Source organism: Columba livia, chromosome 7 (assembly GCF_036013475.1).
Source record: "Columba livia isolate bColLiv1 breed racing homer chromosome 7, bColLiv1.pat.W.v2, whole genome shotgun sequence".
In the NCBI taxonomy this organism is placed as follows: Eukaryota; Metazoa; Chordata; class Aves; order Columbiformes; family Columbidae; genus Columba; species Columba livia.
This window is the reverse complement of record NC_088608.1, coordinates 5,670,475-5,692,033: the sequence shown is the minus strand read 5'-3', so window position 1 is coordinate 5,692,033 and position 21,559 is coordinate 5,670,475. Positions and strand designations below refer to the sequence as shown.

Below are 21,559 nucleotides of genomic sequence, written 5' to 3'. Positions count from 1 at the left end.
ACAATATAATCTTACATGTTTCACCTTAAAGTCCTCAGCCACAGTCATGTAGCGTTGGTCAAAAGCTCATAAAAGCATTTAAAGTCTCTTTAAATGTAGTTGGCATTAGATAAGGATCAATATGATTTATTTCTACCAGTTTCAACGATAAGCGTTTTATACAGAAACTGTCTTTCATTATATTTCTATAATGCCTAGAGTGAGGTTATGATTTAATTGCAGATGCTAATAATAGTTATACAAATAGACCACATCTATGTGCAGATGCAAATAATACAAATAAAAAGATGGAGTTATAGCAACATATAGTTACAGCAAAGATATAAAAGAAAAGGTGTGAGAGACTGATATTCTGTACTAAAGAAACTGATAGAGCACTGCCTATGTAACAACCAATGATGATCTTGTGCACTTGAAATTTTTAATTTTTTCCAACTCTTCATTGGTATCATACAAGATATAATCTTTTCCTAAACCTTGTTTCTCTTGCATGAATGTATATACAGTTAGATAACTAGTGAGAAAGAAACAGAAAGGTAAATAAAGGTAATTATTAAATCAGACTGTTGGAACAGATGGAACTGACAGTTTAGGAAATAAATAGATTATTTCCCATGTGAATCTGATTTCCTGTTAATTCTGTTTTCAGTGGATTTTTGAAGTTACTGGAGCAATTCAGACATATCTCATATGCTTCTAGTGTTACACACATCACCCCCCCCAACCATTAGTGAGTAGTACTGAAGATATCCTTAAAGAACTTAGCATGTGAATATGAAAAAGACAGTAACTATGCCTAAGATAACACTTCTTTAAAAGACACCCTCAGTGGTACATTTTTCAGAAAGGTCATTGCCTCTAATGTTACCATCGCGATAGTAAATTCTCTCAAAGCCTTTTTTATTTAGCAATAAGGACAATAATGGGGGTGGGGTGTGAATGTTCTTTATATTCCTAAAATAATTCTAAGAATTAATAATTCAGATTGAGGAGGACCTTATTTCCAAAGAGAAATCACAGTATATTCTGCATCTTTTAGAATCTGACATTGAAACTGGAAACCAAGTTCACAAAACCCTTTTTGGTGGCGTATATGCAGCCACAATGAGGCCTTAATTTCTTCCTAAACTGGTCAGGTGAAAAGCACAACTTCTGCTTCCAGTGCACACCCAATGTTTATTGCATTTAGGTTTAAAAATCTTGAGGTAGGAAGATGAAATAAAAATGTACCCTAACAGTCCAGGCTGATAAAGGGAAAGTATATTCTTCCAAGCTTATAGTTCCTCTGTATAATTACAGCTTTAGGATTGCCCTTTAGAACAGACAGATTTTGTTCTCAGTTGTCTTTATTGAATGATAATAAGGGCTTGATTATAGATAAAGTTTGCATTCTCAACTGATCTGGCTGTGAGAGAGAGAGGAGCTCCTGCTGAATGACAATAAACCCAGCCATTAGCTATTTCTCCTAAAAATTACCCACTCATGAATTGGAGACTGGTTAATAAAAACATTAGCCCTTAGGTAAGTGTCTCTCAGAGACCAGGGACAGATGTCAGACAGCGTGGCCAGATGTGCCAGGTTAGAGGGATAAACCATTTCCCCTAACAATGGAGCAGAACTTGGAGAGAAAATCTTTGAGACTCCCATTCCCGACACAATGACTCTTGTGAAGGACAGGATTACTTCCTCCCTCCCTCATGTCTTCTGCTCACCAGTATCAGGTTGGTAAAACTATAAAGAAGCTCCAGTTAAGAGCTATTGTGGTGCCAAATCAATACCTGATACTGGGAACAAATGGACCTTGAATTGAGGTTGGCAAGGAGAACTGAGACATACGGAGTTACACTTTTTCCTCTCTATCACTGTCTTCAACTCCATCAAACAACTTCTGTTTGCTTCTCTTCCCTTTAATCTAACCCTCCTTGGCTTTGTAAAGAAATAATTTAGAAGATTCTAACAATCCCTGGATGCAGACAATGGTGGCCGTACTAACCCAACAATCGGTCTGAAAAGACAACAGGAACATTAATTCCATCTCTGTTTATAGTCAAAATGTGAAAAAGTGAATTACCTACTTTTGTTTAAACTTCCTCTTCTTCTGATACCCTTCCTCACATTGAAGAAAAACTTGAATTTAATTTTCTCTACCACCTTTTTTCTTCCATGTTTCCCCTTTTCCACCTTACAATATGTTTAATAAAGGAAATTCCACAAGTGTATACAAATAACCCTTGCAAGGTGAAAGCAAGAGGACAGTTCAGTTCTGCTAAAAGTCATATTACTGATGTGCTTTACTGCTTTTCTTTGTATTTGAGGTAGGATTATTCATGCTACTGTATAGCACAAGTGCCTAATAAAAGCAATCTTGGGAATACTGTCACAGCAAGAGTAAATAAACAAAATAAGTTAATGTTCAAAATGTTGCAAATCCTTCCACATATTTTCTGTGGAAGACAACCTTCTCAAAAGGAGAAACCACAGCTTTCCTCAACATAACAGTTCTTTGGGCATCAGCATTTCACTTTCTGGAAAGAAGAAAATGGAGACTAACATTAATACCACTTCTGCACAAGTCCAGCTTTTCCTTTTTGTTCTGTCGTTAAGCCTTTGTTTTCCACTTTTCTGTAATTATATCTTTCAGAAAGAAAGAGTCTCACTTTGTCCTACAAACTAATACTTTTCCTTGGATTTCTGAAGCCTGTTTCATTTTGTTCTACAGGCGAGTCCAAACTTTGACCCATGCTTGTCCTCAGCAGGGGCTTCAAATGTAGCTGAAAGAAGAAAGTATCTTCATCTGCCTGGAAGAAGTGTTTGGCAGCACAGTTTTTCAGCGTAGCTCCTATTCTAGCAATCCATCTCCACATTTCTTTCAATTACACAGTTAGAGAATGTTGAAGAAAGGATCTGTGGGCCTGTAGATCCTACCATACCTTTTTTTGGTAACATGGATTCTTGCCATTGTTGGCATTTGGCCTCACGCAGCTCTGAGAGGCTGAAATTCACGTTATCGACTCAAAGGCTAAGTCAGAGATTCAAACATGATTTTAAATCCTTGGTTTTAATACTTTTTCTCATTTTGACAGTAAATATGGTTAAACTAGACCAAAAGATCATGAGAACAGGCAATGCCACAAAAATAAATATCAATGCTACTGAGAATATTCCTAATTCAATTAACTTTGCTGAAATCCTGCTGTCAGTATATGTCAGTTTTGACTCCAGTGGAAACAGAAATTAATCCTTATTGGCTACAAAATTTTATAATAAAAACCCACCACACAATTATTTTACCTATTTTTTCTGTAAATATTCAACACTAAAGAAATTAAACAAACAAACAAAAACCCCAACAAACACCAAACAGGAAAAATCAAACCTTCACAGTTAAATTGTTAAACTCAGTCTTAAGAATTGTGAAAAGAGTATGTAAATAATAAGTGACTCTCAATGCTGTATTTTTAGACTATTTTACCTGTTAGAATGTTTCACAAGAAATTTTGCTCCATTACCTTCCTGAAAGTATTTTAGATAAAAAAAGAAAGGTACTTGCAATACATGACCTTGAAGTCAGCAACATGTTGTTCGTAAGGCTGCGTTATTCTAAAAACCCAACTACAATACAGGGAGATACAAACTGTTCCAAACAACCATGTCCCATTCAAATGCTGATCACCAGACCCACTCCATACTCTTCAAAGTTTAAGAAGTGGTAGTCAGACCACTAATCCAGTTTTCCTATGGATTTAGGATAGCTTAGGTTATAGAGTTTCAGTGCTTGAGAATGCTGACAAAGGAATTGTGATCATATTTTTCGAGAAAATTAGATTATTCACCATACCTAGTCACTGTCATTGCTAACCACCAGACAACCGCAAAACATCCCCACAGCATTTTATGTTTTTATAAACCACGCATTTAGATAAGATTAAAGGTGTTCGAGTTTCATATTTTTTCGCAAGCCTAGGTCTTTGGCTCGTGTAGCTCACAACTTTTTGTTTAACCGTTTCTATTTTACAACATTATTTCTATAAAGTTAACAACTGGACTTAAGAATACAATCTTAACTCCTGCTGTGGTACCCAAATAGCTCTTCTACTCCTTTCCCTGTTTGGACTACAGAACATGTGCAACACCACTGTTTGCTAAACTTTATGCTCTGTAGGATTAACTTGGCAAAATACTTCGAAATGTAGACAATAATAGCCAAGAGGCATTTTCAGTATCTTCAACTCATTTACTAAAAATAAAGTTTTAATTTCTTCCTCCAGTGATACAGACACTCCAACAGTATGTTTAAATATACTCATCAGTGCAACTATCAAAGGGTAAGTGTGTATTATAGAAACGAGCCCCCAGATTGAGTAGATATTGTGAAATGTATGTGAATGTGCATGACTTGAACCAATGAACTGTGGCCTGAAATGATGTCACAGAATGTGCAGCATTAAGTGGAAGGTTAAACCTACTTGCATCTCGGTTCATTAAACGCGGTTAAAGTGCAAATTCCCTCATTCTGACAGTAGTAATCACAAGGGTTCACTTTCTGGTCACAGCGCTGACTTTTAAACCCCACAGAGCATCTGCAGAATTTCAGTAAAATAGACCTATGTAAATATTCTGCCTTTTGCTGAACAGATTTTAAACGCATTATATATAATGATGGCAAGACACACACACACAGGCACACACTCACAGATAACAAAATTAATACTCTTTTTTCATGGAAGGTCCAATCTGACTATACTGAAAAGTTTGCTCATTGGCATTGATCAAACACTCGGGCCTATATTAACTGATGGGTTCAGGAATCTAGCATTCTTAATGAAGTATTGTTGTCAAATGTACTATACATTCGCGTTGATTGATCCCGATTGCAATGGTCTTAAAAATTCTCATGGCTATCTTCTTAGCATTGTTAAGAGCGGTGGTGTATGCTGCAGTATTTATGCATTGTAAATCCATACACAAATTAAGGTGTGAAACCTTTTTTTTTCCTTGAGATGCTATGGTGTTCCACATGAATTTGAAAAAGAATAAGCCATTTTTAGAAGGAAAAAGAAAGGAAAAATCACAAGCTTCCAAAATAGCCATTCTAGCTGTGAATCACCAGACTTAGTCATCATATTTGGGCCTTACATGTTACAGCTGAGATTTATGAGTCTCTCCAGTCCACAAAAAAAGACATTTAAGGAGGTACAAAGAACAGGTAAAAAGGGCTAGAGGAAAGAGTGACACAGGCACCTAAAGCACTTACAGCTAAATAAGGACTACAGTGCAGAACTGCATTCCACTGCCTCTAGCCCCAAAGCTGCAAACATCTATTGATAACTGCTTTTCCATAGCAAAACAACTACAGCTTTGCCCGTTTGCACATCCAGAAGTGCTTGAGCTCTCACAGGGAGGAACAGCTGGTCCATCTCTTACACTGGTCAGGCTACAATATCCAGGCATTGCTCTGTGTAACTTTCTTGAGAGTCTGAGTACAACAGGCACTCTCTTTTAAGATCAACTACCTCATACATATCAACAAAATGAAGGGACGGCTGTATCTGTATTTACCAAGTTGCAATGCCAAATCCCTTTGGAAAATAACTTACTTATGTCACCCTGGAAATAAGCCACTCAAGTCCAACTCTCTCTGCCAGCACCTCATATGTTCCTGGAGGATGCTCTGACCTCCAGATTGCCCTGAGAAGTGGAAGACTATCCAGAAAGAACTCTTCTGTGGTGCAGAAAAGATTGGATTATTTATTAGGCAAAACTAAGAAAAAACAACCCAGAGTATGACTGAGAGCAGGAAAGAAATTAATTTCTTGCTACCGTGACTACTTCTGTATTTTATATTTAGCAGGTAAAAAAGAAGATATACCATAGCTCTCAAGAAAGGACTAGAAATGTAGGTTTGTCTGACTCTTAAGAGAGTACTTCACTGCCTAGACTACAGAATCACATTTCCTTTAGTATTTGGTGTCTGGGCTGAAGAAAAGCATCCCCTCAACAACAGTGCAGGAGGGAGTGATCTCAACACAGAACAGCCAAGCTACTGTGGGCAGTGTGAAGGTAAGGGCAGAAACAAGAGATAAATGAGCATATCCTCAGACCCATAAAGGAAATAAATGCTGACACTCTTCCTCCTATTGTCTAGCCATCAGGTTCCTTACAGGGCTGTAGCACCCTCGACTCCAACCATCTTTCTGGGAGAAAAGACTAAACCCCCTTTTGAGAAGCAGGGCAGGCAACCAACCTGTACATCTGGAATCCATCCCAGAAAAAAGCCCAAACGGGCTTTAAATCTGGTCTGAAATTATTAGACGTCTCAAAAAATACATCTTTGTATAGATATACATTCACAATATGTATCTTAGTTATATCTTTCAATACACATATTGCAAAAAAGTAGACAAAGTATTGGGTTACAGAAATACTTAGAAAAATCCTCTAAGTTACAATCGCAACCAGCACATTGTACATCCTAGAGAGAGCAAAAATACAGACACATGCAAAATATTTTAATTATTTGTTGTCACACAGATATTTTAATGATCTAAACAGTGCAGGATACTCACAGACAGACAGGTATATTTGTCTCTGGGTCCAGTTGACAGGTACCACCATTGTAACAGTATCCATCACATAACTGACAGGTAGAGGCAATCTTTCCATTAGTGCAACTGTCATGGTTAAAAAAGAAATACAAATAACAATCAGTATTTTATTAAATCTGGTGAATTCCCTTATAATTATCTACATATTAAAATACGGATTTTATGATCTGTATAAGTTCTACTGATAGCAAGAATTCTAGTTTTCCACTTTGAAAAGCCAGCCTAGGCAGTGAGCTTATTACACAAAATGTTTTTAATCTTTCCTTTTGTTAAAATAACCTATTATTATGTCCTCAGTTCAGGAAGGACAGGGAACTGCTGGAGAGAGTCCAGCGCAGGGCAACAAAGATGCTGAAGGGAGTGGAGCATCTCCCGTGTGAGGAAAGGCTGAGGGAGCTGGGGCTCTGGAGCTGGAGAAGAGGAGACTGAGGGGGGACCTCATTAATGTTTACAGATACATAAAGGGTGAGTGTCAGGAGGATGGAGCCAGGCTCTTCTCGGTGACAACCAATGACAGGACAAGGAGTAATGGGTTCAAACTGGAACACAAAAGGTTCCACTTAAATATGAGAAGAAACTTCTTCTCAGTGAGGGTGGCAGAGCCTGGCCCAGGCTGCCCAGGGAGGTTGTGGAGTCTCCTTCTCTGCAGACATTCCAACCCGCCTGGACACCTTCCTGTGTAACCTCATCTGGGTGTTCCCGCTCCAGCGGGGGATTGGACTGGATGAGCTTTCGAGGTCCCTTCCAATCCCTGACATTCTGGGATTCTGTGAAAATAATCACTCAGCAAGATAGCAGCACATCTTACTACATATGCTTTTTTTCTTAGTAGACAATATCTCCCTATCACTGTCACAGATACTGCAGAAGGAACAAATTTCAACAGTGGTAAAACTCGACTATTAACTTCATGAAATATTCCAATTTTTCCAAGTGAAGACTCATTCAGTCTCCTGCTGCATTGTGCTTCCCCCAGCGAGGAGTGCTCCAAGAGTTGATTTAAAAAGGCAGCGGCCATGCAAAGGAATTGTTCTGATGTGACAGCGTCAGGTCCTAGCCACTGTGTAAGAGATTTAAAGGATAATGCAAAATTATTGCTATTTAATATACGATTCTGAATGCAGTTCCCCCCCAACTTACTTGCATACTATGTCATTACTGTCCTTGTTTATTATGCACTGTCCCCCATGACATCTGATACACTTGTCCACTTCACATTTTGGCCCTTCAAATTGTACTGGACAGACACATTCTACGCTTCCATCATCAGAAATAGTACATGATTCAGAATTCACACAATAATGGTGGCAAACATCTGCAAGCAACAGGAAAGCTAATTACTAAAAGACATTATAGAGTATCATGTAAAAATAATACCTTGCTTTTCTCTGTTTTAAAAGGTACTATAATAAAAATTAAATTGTAAAGGAAGCTGGTGCCTCACTGGTAACTACAAGAATCAAGACTACCCCATAAGCAGACACATAACATATTAATGATGTAGTCTTGAGAAGTGAAATAGAAGAATAAACTCATAAAGAGTTTCTTCTTTTTCCTCCCAGATGTCTGACCATTTATGGCATCATTCCACATAATATAAAGACTACTGATGAGAAAAGCGGAGTAATGTTAATGTATTTAATGGGACATTGGTTGAATAAAAATCTTTTGATATATTCACATTAGCATTAACAGCATTATGCTAAACTGAAATGGAAACAGTATTTTGAAGTAATTAAGTTTTATTTTTCCTTTATCCACATATTAAAATTTCATGAAGTTTTAATAATAATAATACATAAAGACATAATCCATAAGTTCTACAAAAAACTACATACATGCTTATCTTTATAGACTGTGCAAGACCCCATTATCTTATTTAACTGCTTAAATGTCAGTAGGACTAAAATTTCAAGTACTTCATTCTTTAACTCTTTAGAAGCACCATGAACTGTCTCATTTTTTCCACATCCCTTTAAAAATACTCCAAGTTACTTGGCTGAAGGAGCTTCCAGAGCTGTAATATACTGGTATCTTAACATTTAGGTTCATTTTTATTTACATGGTAGTGACAACTTTTTTCATGCAAAGTCTCTAGTTCTCCCTGTTTCTAATACTTTCTCCAGTTCTATGCAGTGAACATGTTGCATTAAGCTTTTGGTGGTGTTCTTGATGGACAGACAAAATAAGTGATATATGATTCCTCCACAGGAATCAACTGTGAACTATGCACCTGTATTAGCCTGGAGGTAACCTATTCCATATTAATTAAATATTACCTTTCTGTCAAAACTAATAAACTCAAATCCTTTGAAGGTCAGGATACTGCTGAGGGTGAGTCAGTAGCAGCTGGGAGTAAGGGATTATCAAATTGTTCACTAGAGAGCAGAACTTTGGCCAAATCATAGAATCATTTTGGTTGGAAGAGACCCTTAAGATCACCGAGTCCAACCATAACACAATTCTGCCATTAAACCAAGTGGCAACTTCAGCCTTGAGCCTGGAATGTGAACTCTCCAGCTGTTTGACTGGGGGCACACTGCATGCGGCAAACTGGAGACTACTGAAATGGATATATTTTACTGACCGTATTCAAGATGGATGATTTGTAGGATATCTCATAAAGTGGGAAACATTTTACTTATGGTGCTCAGTTTTGCTGGACTGTTGGAGGAGATATTTCTGTTTGATTATTCACTCTATGTCTCCACCTACCTATGCAGGCTCTAGACTCATCTGCTTGTGGAATCACTACTGAGCGACCAGAGAGGCTTAAAGACACTAAATGAAGCAGTTCATTGTTTGCCATTCCCCAGTTCAGGGTTCAGAATGGGAATTTGCAGCAGGGGGGCTGCTTTTTGAACAAAACCTGCCTTAGTTGGAAAGATAATTTTGAGAGATGTTTTACAAAAAAAACATTGCAAGGGGGAAATATTTCCGTGTACCTTGGGACAAAAAAAACCCAAAGCAACACAAAACAAACCCAACCCAACACTTAGGCATAGGAAGCTCACATTCTAAAACAATTATTGTTTTTCAGTATTGATGGTAGTCACAACCACCTTTAATCTTCTGCTATATATAAAATGTGTATGCTACATTTGTACATTTGGGCTGAAATGACACAAATATATATTTTCCTTTCTGCTAAAGAAAGGAATTTCAGTTTCAGGGAAAGTAACACCTTGTGAGATCACTATAACCGCTTTGAATGATTGTAATGGCATGAAAACGTTTTCTATTTTTTAGGTTGTTTGGGCCTTAAATGATACAAGAAATGAACTTTAACTAGTCTCTATGTCTTTTTTCAGGAATTTAAAATAGGGAGTTATATTCAAATACACGTGTATATAATAACATGCACAATGTTAGTGGAATTCTATGTAAATTCATTCACTTAAATTTATTTCAGCAGTGGCAGTGCCTTGACACGGAGCACACATTTTAGTTATTAGTCCTTATGTGAATTAATCACAGGAGAAACTCTGCATTGGGTAATTGGAGACGATAAGTATGAGGAAAATAAGGTCTTTTCAATCTGGCAATACTGCGAGTAAATGTCTTCTCCCTGCCATAAAAACCACTAATAGTATTTTCATCTTGGGAGCATGAGTAAAATACCTCTGCTCATTCACATATCATCCTTTGCATATGAACTAGTTTCAATCACATCATAGAAAGACTGACAAAGATATTTTAAAGGCAACCAATCTTTGCAATAATACTCTATCAATCTATGCCAACACTCAAAGTGCAATTAATAAAACAAAAAATCATACATATATGTGAATAAAGCAAAAAAAAAAAAATCATAGATGTGAATTTATATACACACTACTTAATGTGAACTTGTATAATTTCATAGAACTGTGATTAGCCACAAAAAATACTCCAAAAGATTGTAGACTTTTTAATTTTAATTAAGGTTTAAATAAACGAAAGCTTAATTTTATTTTGTATTTTATATGTGTTTGAGTCACCCTATTGTGGCATTTTTCCAGTGTCAGCAGACAATCCAAATCTGATAATGAGCGCTGTTTAAGAAGTACTCCGAAATTTACATTTAAATTAATTCTTTTTTTTTTTAAAAAAAAGAATGTTTATAGAACCATTCAACTAGAAACAATTTGTTTGGTTTTGGGTAAGCCTCAAGTAAATATTTTTTCTTAATCTGTGTGTCTGTCTGTGAATGATTTATGTACTATACTGTTTTCAAATACCCAATTGTGTTTGCAGATAGTTATTTGTGGATCCATGCAGTTTGTTTAATACCAAGTGGGAGAGAATCACAATTACTGCTGGTTTTCCATTCAAAGGTTTCAATTTATTTCATAGTCTCCCAACTGGAAATACATTCAGCTTACTTCAGTATAAATCCTGTTTAAGATAGATACACGCTAACCCTTCCCTTGTTTGACGGACCTCTCACTAAAACCACATACTTTTTTTAATCTTGTAGACAATTCTGAACCAGACCTTTAAAACAGCTAATTTCCTTTCAATTTTATTTAAATCTAGCCTTCTACAGCAAATTCACTGAATTATGTACAAAAGAGATGATGGCTTTCACATTTAATGTTCTATATTAAGCTTGTCTGCCACGAGCACTGTGACAGTCCTCTATTTTAGAGTCTTACAGGCAAAGCAAAGCAGTAGAAAAAAAGGAAATTAAAAAGGAGATTAAACAAATAATTCTGATCTCAGGAAAATACCCAGTTTTTGGTTAGGGTTGCTAGTGAGTCATCAGTTTGAAGAGACATGAAGATAAACTATAATTTTGAAATGAGTGACCAAAAGAAGAAATTCAAGATTGCATTTAAATGTCTTGAGTCACTGCAATACAGATAATAGTGATCCATGCTAAGAGAAAGCATGGAGAGAAAAGAAAGATAAATGGAGTAAGAACAGAAGGCCTATAGCTTGATAATGTTCTTTCCCCTCTCCTCTGTAAAAGAAGTAAAAAGAAAATTAGAGAAAGTTCTAAAAAGCAAGACGAGCCTTTCTAAAAGCATGGAAATCTTTGGAAAACAGAGACTGACGGATCAGTGGAATGAAAAACTATGGACAACCTAAGTCCTGAGAACGAAAGAAGTGTATATACTTAGAAATCCTGATTTTCAATACCAGGAGGGGGCAGAAACCATTCTCAAGGTCATCTTAGACTGAGCAAGGTGAAGGTATGTAGAGGCGTGAAACTCAAGGGAGCTGTCAAAACACCGCTTACTGGGGTTAGAAATAAAACTGAAAGGTAAGGCAGAAGTTCAAGACACGTGTTGGTGGGCAAAGATAAGGGACACCAGAGAATTAATATAATCAACTATTTCAGTTCACTATGTTTAGATATTCCACTAGCATGAGACAACATATATGAAAAGATGGACTAGAAACTATTAACGCAAGTATCTCATTTCTACTGACTCAGTCAGCTGCCTTTTAGAGCTGCATTGTACATATTAATTCATGAAAATACTACAATAACTAACTCCTAAGAAAGATCTTTCTTCACCTAAACACATAGATGGATACTGCAGTAATATGTTCAAAGATCACTTGAATACATCAAATTCCATTCCCTTAGCAGTATGAATATTTTTGGAGCTACATTTAGCAACATGTGTTGAAGAAAAATCACTCAAATCATGTCAAACTTCCATTTTGTAGAGCTTCTATTGTAAAACCATATTTAAGAGGCTTATCAATCCAGATTTAAGAGTCTGTGAAGATTACTTACAATACTGACACCTGTCTCCCGTATACTCAGCCAAGCAGTTGCAAAAAGGTTGATTCCCAGCAGTGACACTGCAGGTCCCTCCGTTTTGGCAGAAATGATGGCAGACGGTCTGATTGCAGTTTGGTCCTGTAAAACCCAGCGCACAATTGCAGGTTGGCCTCCCTATTTAAAACAAAAAAACAAAACAACAAACTATTTTATGATAAAAATAAACAAACATCAAAACAATTAGCACTTTAAAGATAGATACATTTATCGTACCAGTACCAAGTTTTAATATATGAACCCAACTACATTTTTCTAGACACTACTAAAACATGCCCTTGCAAACACTGCTTGAATTCAGAACTTTTTGAAAAGCAAGTCAGCAGATATGGACACTGCAAAAACTGCACCTATGCATTTGACATTTGTGCATGTATGGTCATGGACTCTTTATTTGGAAATTCTTTTTAAAGATGGTCTTAAGTAGGAATTTAAGATATAACTAAGATCTTCAAATCATCCTGCCAGGCTGGCTTCCTCCAGTTGCAGAGGAAAAATGTTTGTATAATCAACACCCACGCCTCTTCTGAATACATTCCATTATTCTCAAATCTACAAACCTTTACATATAATCACAAGAATATAGAAATATTTAATGTGCTAATAGTCAACTTTACATAACAATCTTTACTAAAACACAAATGTTTGTGCCTATTTTGTTATCCTGCCCCTCTCATCTAATAAATGCTGCAATATAAAACTTGCTGTCTTGCATCAGACCAAAAATGACTGTAAGGTTAATATTCAATGTTGGAAAAGCAGTGAACACCTAGGGATCAACATCTGCACAAAATGAACTCCTAGGCTGTATCTTCTTTTTAAACAGTTTTAAAAGAGTGTTTAAAATCTGATGCATTTTCCTCCTATGATTCTTCCCTATTGTAATTTTCCCACTTATTTTCCTTATCTAAATCTCATGTCTAAAGGAGTTATAGCTTTGTTACAATTCCACTGTTTTATTAAAATCTTCCACTTTCCCTGACTTTTTTCTTAAGGCTTAACTTCTTTAAAATAAACCTCTAGATCCCATAAATGTTTTTCCATCTCCTGACTTTGCTTTTATATCTCATTTGTAATCTTCTCTTCAAGTAAATGACCTGATGTGTCCAACTACCCACCCCCCTCTCACTTCCTAATACTCTATTCTCATCCTTGTTTATCTCTTACTAACTTTATTTTTCCTCCATGCTCCTTTCCCTTTGTTTTCATTCAAAGGGGCAGACAGGATGGTGTTAATTTGAATTATAAATCAAAGGCTCATCCCTTTGAGTAAAGTCACAGAAATACCGTATGTCTGAGTAAGGACCACACGTGGGCTAGTAATAGTCAAAGAGTAAATAGGAATCAGGCAGAACAAAAGGAATGCCTTCTGAGTAGGAAAACAGAAAACCAAACCAGTAACACATGTGCTTTACGTAAATGGTAAAAGTCTAAGAATTAAGATTTGAGAACCAAAGTGTTTGGCCCTGAATGGGAAAATAAATATCATTGGCTATAGCAAATGTGGAAAAAGAAAACAACTAATGGGCTGTTGTAAAACTAGTGCACATTTCCTTGGTATCTAGTCTTTGCTGGTGACAGAATAAGGCTACAGGTTAAGTGTTAAAGTCATTCAGATTAGCAAGTTAGCTACATAGTGTACTGTATGTGCAATGCAGAATTTCTTCCGAATGGAACTGCAGGCATAAACAGGAAAATTTGCCTATTAGATTTTATTAGTGATATCCCAATCACAATAATGATATGACTATGGAATCCAAAAGAAGTCAGAGGAAATCAGGGAACACATGAATAATGAGAAACTCCAATTATCCCTGCATTTATACTTGAAAAACTTCACATCATGGCGTAAGGCAGAAAAAGACTACTAACATATAAACAATCCTACTTCATGGATAGGTGGGTTAACGAGCACACAACAGAAGCTTTGCTTGACTTGGGCCTGACTTCGTTTAAAAGTTACAGAAGGGTACGTTTTAATATCCTCTCAATATCCTAAGTAGTCAAATGAAATAACATTTAAGAGTTACTTTTCTATATTAATTATTGCTCACCTTCACACTCATCTACCAAAAATCCTTACCGCTGCCTGATTTCCTGATGCGTTATGACCAGGTCCCTCCCTTGCTGTCTTTTGTCTCATTGTTTCCTCATTTTAGTACTATGTCTGGCGCAGGCATCCACAACTACTTTCACATTTGCCTTCTGACGTCTCTTACCGTGGCTGCATCTGAAACTCTGAAATGTGGAAACCTTCTTACCGTCTTTAAAACTTATTCTCTATTTAGTTGGCTGTCTCACTGAAGCAATGTAGATTAAACTAAACATTCCATAAACTCCACAACTCTATGCCTTTCTTTTAATACTACACAATCTTTTAATATCGTATTCGTTGGAGAATTTTTCAGTGCAAGTGAAGCGCTCTCATTTTTTCTGCTTTCTCTGATTCATGTAGAACAATTTATTTATTCTTTTTCCTTCACTTACTTCTTACTCTTCTTACATGAAACCCTTCACATAATTCTTTGCTGCATTTTTCTATTTTAAGCTATGCTAATTTAAAGTGTTTTGCAAATCATCCTAAAGACCATGAGATCAGTTAGTCTCTTCCTCTAATGAGTACAGCAAGAACAAAACCATTGACTTAAAAATAGCTCCAACTATTTTAATATGCATCAGCCTGGTTATTCGTATCTGTCCCCTGCGATCTAAACGTCAAATCAAAGATGTTGAACTCAGATGTTAGCACAGATTCTTCTTGTTTTTCCCCATGTACACACTTATATTTAAATTTATCCCCCTAAGCCAGGGGGTTTCACATAATCCTTCATCTGAATCAACATTTCGATAAATGGGAAAATAAAATAGTCATAGAACATAGATCTAGAGGTCTGAAATAAGTTTTTTATTATTAATATTTCTCTGTTTTTTTAAATGATGGGACAGTGATATTTTCCTAGTTTATAGAAAAGATTATTCTATTCTTTGCTAATGTAGGCTTATAAATATGCCAAACTGCTGACAGTTGTATGAAAATTTAATTCCACATAGCCTAAACCCCATTTTTGTCACTCAATTTAACATGACTTCCAGAAATGTTAATAGTTCATTGCCTATTTATACACAGACTACTGGCAACTAAAATAATACTAATAATGACATTTTTATCTGCCCTATTTCATACATTATTCCTATACAAAATGGTTCCAAGAGCAGTTTAATAAAACTGCAGTATTAAACAATGACAAACAATGCCAAAATGTTTTGTACCATAGAACTGGAATATAGATTTATGTTTGCAAATAAAATAGTCACGTTAGCCAAGATGTCACATATCCTGACTAACAAACATTGCATGGTATCTCCAGCATTTACATTCACGTTACATAAGTTCTGCATTTACACTGGTCATGAATTTTCAGGATTAGAGCTGTACAGACACAGAAGCAAAACGGTCTCTTAATTCCAGATCTTCACCACCACAGAAATGTTCACATGACAGTGTAGAAAATATGAACAAGGAAAGTGGTTTATAGAATGCTAAAAACTGCTTTAAATTCAGCAAACCATCCTTCTGTGCATTTTATGCAAAAATGGAAAAAAACTTGCTGAAAGAAAACACAAAATAAGTTCCCTGTTTTGAGCTCTTCCCTCTTCAGTGCAGTCCTCACATGGATATACCACATGAGAATACCGTCTCATTTTCCTCTGCCTATTGCAGATTAGCATTCTACCTTTTACCTGCTTTCTTATTTAGTCTCTTCCGTAACATAATAATCCCATCAAAATACTCCTGTTTTGGTTACCTATGTTGAAAAATGTTGTCAAAAGTGGCAAGGAGGACAAGGTGGCAGCACATTCTCAGCATCTCGTCTGTAAAGGATCCCGTTTCAAAACCACACTAACAATATTGAGGGAGCAATAAGAACATCTTTTTTAACAGGGATGTCTCCATTCTCAGTGATTTACAATAAATGTGGATGCACTTTGCTGTTCACTATCTCTAATCTAATTCTTGGATACAGAGTTTCTCACTTTATTAATATGCAATGGGAGACATGATGCATATAGTCCTCATATGGAGGAGAGTATTTTGTATTTAAAATAATTCTAAATGACAATTCTAAAGAAATTAATTTCAGAGAATACACTGAAGGGCGCCTAGTAAAATACATAAAACTGTAATAAAAATTATAATGAAAAGTCCCCGGGGAAATTATGTACTTCCAAGTTACTCTTCTCTGAAGACTCTCTTTGTAGGCTGTCTCTTACAAAATACAAATTTTGGGTTTTTTTTTGGTCTTAATTCTAAACCTGATAGAACTTGAAGCAACCTTATAAAATTCTCACCTCTATTTTTCAAATGTTTTGCACAGAACTTAGGAATGCCTAAAGTTAAAGGACAGTATTTTATGGTGATCCTAGGACATATCAAGTTCTTTTTGGCAGCAGGACATGAGAAAAATATATGAAGTTTTTGGCATGAAGTTAAAATGCAGTTTCCTCCTCTCTTGCAAAGAAAAATCATCCATAAGAGGATGGCAGAGATGAAAATCCTGAAATGTTCAATTACGTTTTGATTACAGGATGTAGTTACTGTTAATTTGCCAATTTATTTTGCCAATTTAATGCAAATAACTTTTCAAATCACCTTTGAAAATAGCTACTGGATATTTTAGTATATTGACTCTATAACATAAAAATTATTTCCTTTGGAAAAATAGTCATATATCTTAAACTCCTTCTTTACTGTTTTTTTCAATAACCAGAACTCTAAGGAGATAAACTTTGATTCATGCTATTGCCTAAACAACAGAAAAACGTTATGTATTTAGTGTGACCACAGAAGTTATTTTGCAATTTCAATTATTTTAGGAAAATAAAACTATTTTGTAAACTTTCTGAAAGTTAAAAAAAAAAGAGATCATCCAGATGAATGCCTGCACCAAGACATAGATAATTTATTTCTTCCAGTCAGTGGTAAATTCATTACCAGCAATATGTGGTTTTAAGTTGTTCTGTATGAATATGCATGTTTAATTAGCATATTTCACTCACTGTCATTATTATAGAAAACAATGTGGCCCTACAGCAGCCTACTGTAAGTAATATCACGTCTTCTAGAGTAGTTATCACAGTCTGTGGGAATCACAACAACTCACTTCTGTGTGGCTGATGAACCATAATTAGCTTTACTGAACCAACAGCGGTGGAGAGAAGCTGTATTACTGTACATAATTAGTAGGTGAGCTGATTGGGATCATTCCCAACAGATACACATTCTCTCTATATTGTGAAAGAAAAGAACAATCTCTGCAGATATTATTTTAAACTCATATTGATCCAAGCATCCTAATTCTACATGGTTAGACTTACTCTTTGTACCGTAAGTATAGTACAAATATGTATTTATCTAATTTTGGGAACTAGTTAGATCTAGTTAATGTGTTCAGAACATTTAGTAAATTATTGCTCCAACATTTTTACTTTAAACTGTAAGAAGAAAGGAAGTGCACTTTTATGGTAACATTATTTTTCCAAATTCCCCTCAATTTGCCTTACTGGAAAGTGTTCATTATTATACCCAAACTTTTAATTACACGTCTCAGATGTGTACTTTTAATTAACTGATGACATTTTCTTTGTTCAATTATTGTAGTTCAATACAACTGTCATAAACTTATAAATTTTAATTAAAGCTGCCCCAATCTCTAGCTATATAATGTTCACACAGGAATTTGCCAAAAGGCTTAACAGTAAGTAAACCAACAGTGAATAATCCCTGAATTGCCAGTGGGATTTGTTTAACAAATTAACATTTGTGCGCAGATAATGAGGTTCTACAACTTACCACATCCAGCAACGATTTAGCACAATCATGTTTGAAAAAAATGGGTAATACTCTGCAATTTACTTAATTGGTTATCACATTTCTATTATATAGTAGGTGATGAAAGAGAACAGGATTTGCACATTCACTAGAGCACACACATTCACTAGAAGAGTATTTTATATACTCCGTCATTTTCTTTATATTGGGATATGATGAAAGGCTTGTTTTTGGGATGCCTCTTGCCCGTTTTTGGGCCAGTAGCCAACAGTAAGGAAATTCCCTGGATTCCAGAGGAGCCTCCCAGCATCAGCTCATCCCCCATGAGGTTGATTTTACTGGTGGTCCCTAAGCTTTCCAAAGGGCACATGTGTGGAATGACACTCATTAGATTGACTGTTTGAGTTGGATGATATACGAGAATTGATAAGGGCAATCAGAGCTTCTAAGAAGTCAAGCAAGCTGAAATTATCACAGGTCATTTATATATTTTGTAGGTAGGATTTGGATTGCAGTAGCACACATGTGGCTACCGCAGCTTCCAGAGGAAAAAGCTTCATAATTTTGAAGAAATATAAATTAAAAAATAAAGAAGACAAAATTGGGGAGATATGTGCAACTTGATTGCATCAGTTAAGCAGGACAGTTTGATGAGCCAATTGTATAATGGATCAAAAGCATAAATGCTGCTTTTTAAGGAACTGGTTGTGAGCATTGTAGTATGGTGCATGGTACACTAATACCACAGTAGAAGAAATTAAGGTGCTATTGAGCTGACTTTATTTTGAAATGGTAATTTTATACTTTCCAGAAATGTTAGAGAATTCTCTAAAAAAAAAGTGTGCAATATATACTTATTGCTAGCGGACAGGTCAACCTGGTAGGATGTAATATAAATCTAGACACAAGATAATGCTTAAGTTCTACAACCATTAAGGAAAAACTGAGCAATTCCTGGTAATAAGGAACCTTTTTATTCCTACATGTAGTGACGTGCAAGAATAAAGGAACACATACACTAATGACACTTACACGAGCCTGACAAAGCAGATCAGCTCTGCCCTGAGGGCTGAGAGAACGAGGAGGTGAGTGAACACTGTTCTGGTCTGGATTTCACACCCTATGTCCAAACTGGGATGCCCTGCAGCGAAATGTGTACCCACCGATGCAAGGACTGAATGACATGCTTTGCACAGCGGTATATTTGACTGGAAGAAGGAAATGGTTGTTGCAAAAACACTTGAGGAATTAAGCTTTACTGACTTCATTACAGTTTTCGATGCTTTTGGGGTGCCCCGTTTAGCTTCTCTCTGTAAGATATTTAATGGCTTTACTATATCATGGATTAGATTGAAGTAGGATAAGGGGACATCTCACTGACATGCTAGTTTGTTTCACTAACACACGACTTATGGCCTGATATGGATAATATAGTCTGATAAGAAACAGAGATTTCTTCTTAATAGAATATTTACAGGGTTCAGGGGCTAGGCATGCAAGTAAGACGAGATGTGGATCAATTCAAAAATTTTATCTGGAATGCCGGATGGAGTCACCTTGATCTAAAAAGATATATGGTCATTTTTCCACATCTCCAGCACACACAAGTTATGGCACCGCCTTCAAGGCATGGCTACCCTCATGAACTGGAAATGGCAGAATGGGAATCTGGCTAACTTGAAATATGATTATAAAAAATTCGATGAAACTGGAAAAGTGGACACGGTACAGCAGAAGAATATTCCTGTTAGTGGGTATGCCCAGTAAGAGTAATCAAAACCAGCTCTGTGTTGGTCTTGGCTCACTTTGGCCATGTGCGGTACAGCAAACTTCAGCTGCAGTTAAAGGCCTGGATTCCCAATTATTAGGCAACTGAAAAATGGAATGTAGCCTGTGGTGACATCCACGCTGGCTCTCTTGATGCATTTTTGCTGCAGACACGTTATCCTGTTTGAGACCAAACAGAAATAGAGCTCAGGTCTGTATCTCTAGGCCCTCTGCGGCAGCTGGGGCCACAATGAGCAACTTAGCAGAAGTATATTGTAGAATCTGCCCATATCTCTCCGTTACTCACTGGCAATCAACTCTACCACACTAATATTTCAGCAAGGCCGAGAGATTTCAGTGGCTGGATTTAGCAAGGAAAAAGAAAAAGTATGCAGGTGATAGCAGAGCTGTGTGAGCACAGCAAGTGTCAGCTGCCTGGTAAAGGAAAACAAGAGCTGCTGTAGTTGAGTGAACACTACGGCTCCTGCCAAAAGAAAAGGATTAAATAAAACCCTGGGGTCTCTGCAGGATTCAGAACCGAGATGAGTTCTAGGAGCTGAGTTATTAATTTTATGATGCCCTTTAACCCCACAAAATATCAAATAAATGCCAGACATGTAAAGATGTGGCAGTAAACATCCTCTCTTCAGATGACAAGGAGGTTCTACACATCATTTAAATCACCCATTACTTATTTCCATTCTCTCATATGTCCTCACTAAACATGTATTGATCTCACTACATTGAGAAAAATCCCTGCTTATCATTTATGTCAGTATTTCCATCAGCTGTTAGAAGCAGTTTCAAGTATGATCAATCAACCTGAAGCACTCTCATTTTCTAATATTTAGTCATTATTAACAATATTAACTACGAACAACATTATTAACCCTCAACAACAAAAAAAATCCTCTGTTTGGCACACAACAGATTGCTAGATTTTCATTCACTTGGATTTTTGACACCACATCTCAGTAAATAAAATGAGGCTCCAGAGAAACTAGCATAGTAAGAGAAGCTAAATTACTAAACTATATAAGCTTAACTTAATTAGTAAGGAGTGCAAATTAATTAGTTACTTAATTAGTAAGGATGCAAAAACATCAAGATCTAAGCCCCCTCTGTCACAGAGACAAAGATACATAATGCTGTATTACAGGGAGCTCTCAGTGCCAAACAGTCACAAACTTCTTCTAAAGTCAGATACTGTACTTCTGTTTCACTACACCAGGGTGTTGGTCATTTCATCAGATAGCAGAAGATGATCCACATCATCTTCAGCAGCTCATAGTCTTCTGAGAAGAGATGAGACAGCAAACTCTTCTCCAGGTCTTCTACTTTGAATCAAATAGTTAAATATTCCTTGGAGCAGAAAATATAATTCAACTTCTCCTTTCTCACATAACTACTAAATTTTAGAGTATTATCACATTTTTTCCAACTCCCAAACACCTGCATTTTGACAGGAAAATATTCCTCAAGATGAGAGAAGTGATTTCAAATTCCTTCACAAAAACAAAGGATCTTAATTCTGGTCAACCAAATCTTCCTGAGAATCAGATAAGTAAAATGCCTACTTCG

General features: G+C 36.3%; 1 protein-coding gene across 8 annotated transcripts in view; it reads right to left on the bottom strand.

Annotated features, from left to right (window-relative positions):
- The window catches only part of LRP1B (LDL receptor related protein 1B), a 687,728-nt gene that overhangs the window by 17,679 nt on the left and 648,490 nt on the right, over positions 1 to 21,559 (bottom strand). For 5 of the 8 annotated variants that reach the window (XM_065070313.1, XM_065070311.1, XM_065070314.1 and 2 more), the window contains 4 exons: positions 12,337 to 12,498; positions 7,746 to 7,920; positions 6,567 to 6,671; positions 4,467 to 4,580 (listed from right to left, as the gene is read on the bottom strand). In XM_065070313.1, the coding sequence (XP_064926385.1) occupies positions 4,467 to 4,580; positions 6,567 to 6,671; positions 7,746 to 7,920; positions 12,337 to 12,498 (556 nt within the window). The remainder of the gene's footprint in view (positions 1 to 4,466; positions 4,581 to 6,566; positions 6,672 to 7,745; positions 7,921 to 12,336; positions 12,499 to 21,559) is intronic. The other 3 variants (XM_065070318.1, XM_065070315.1, XM_065070317.1) reach the window with 1 other exon arrangement.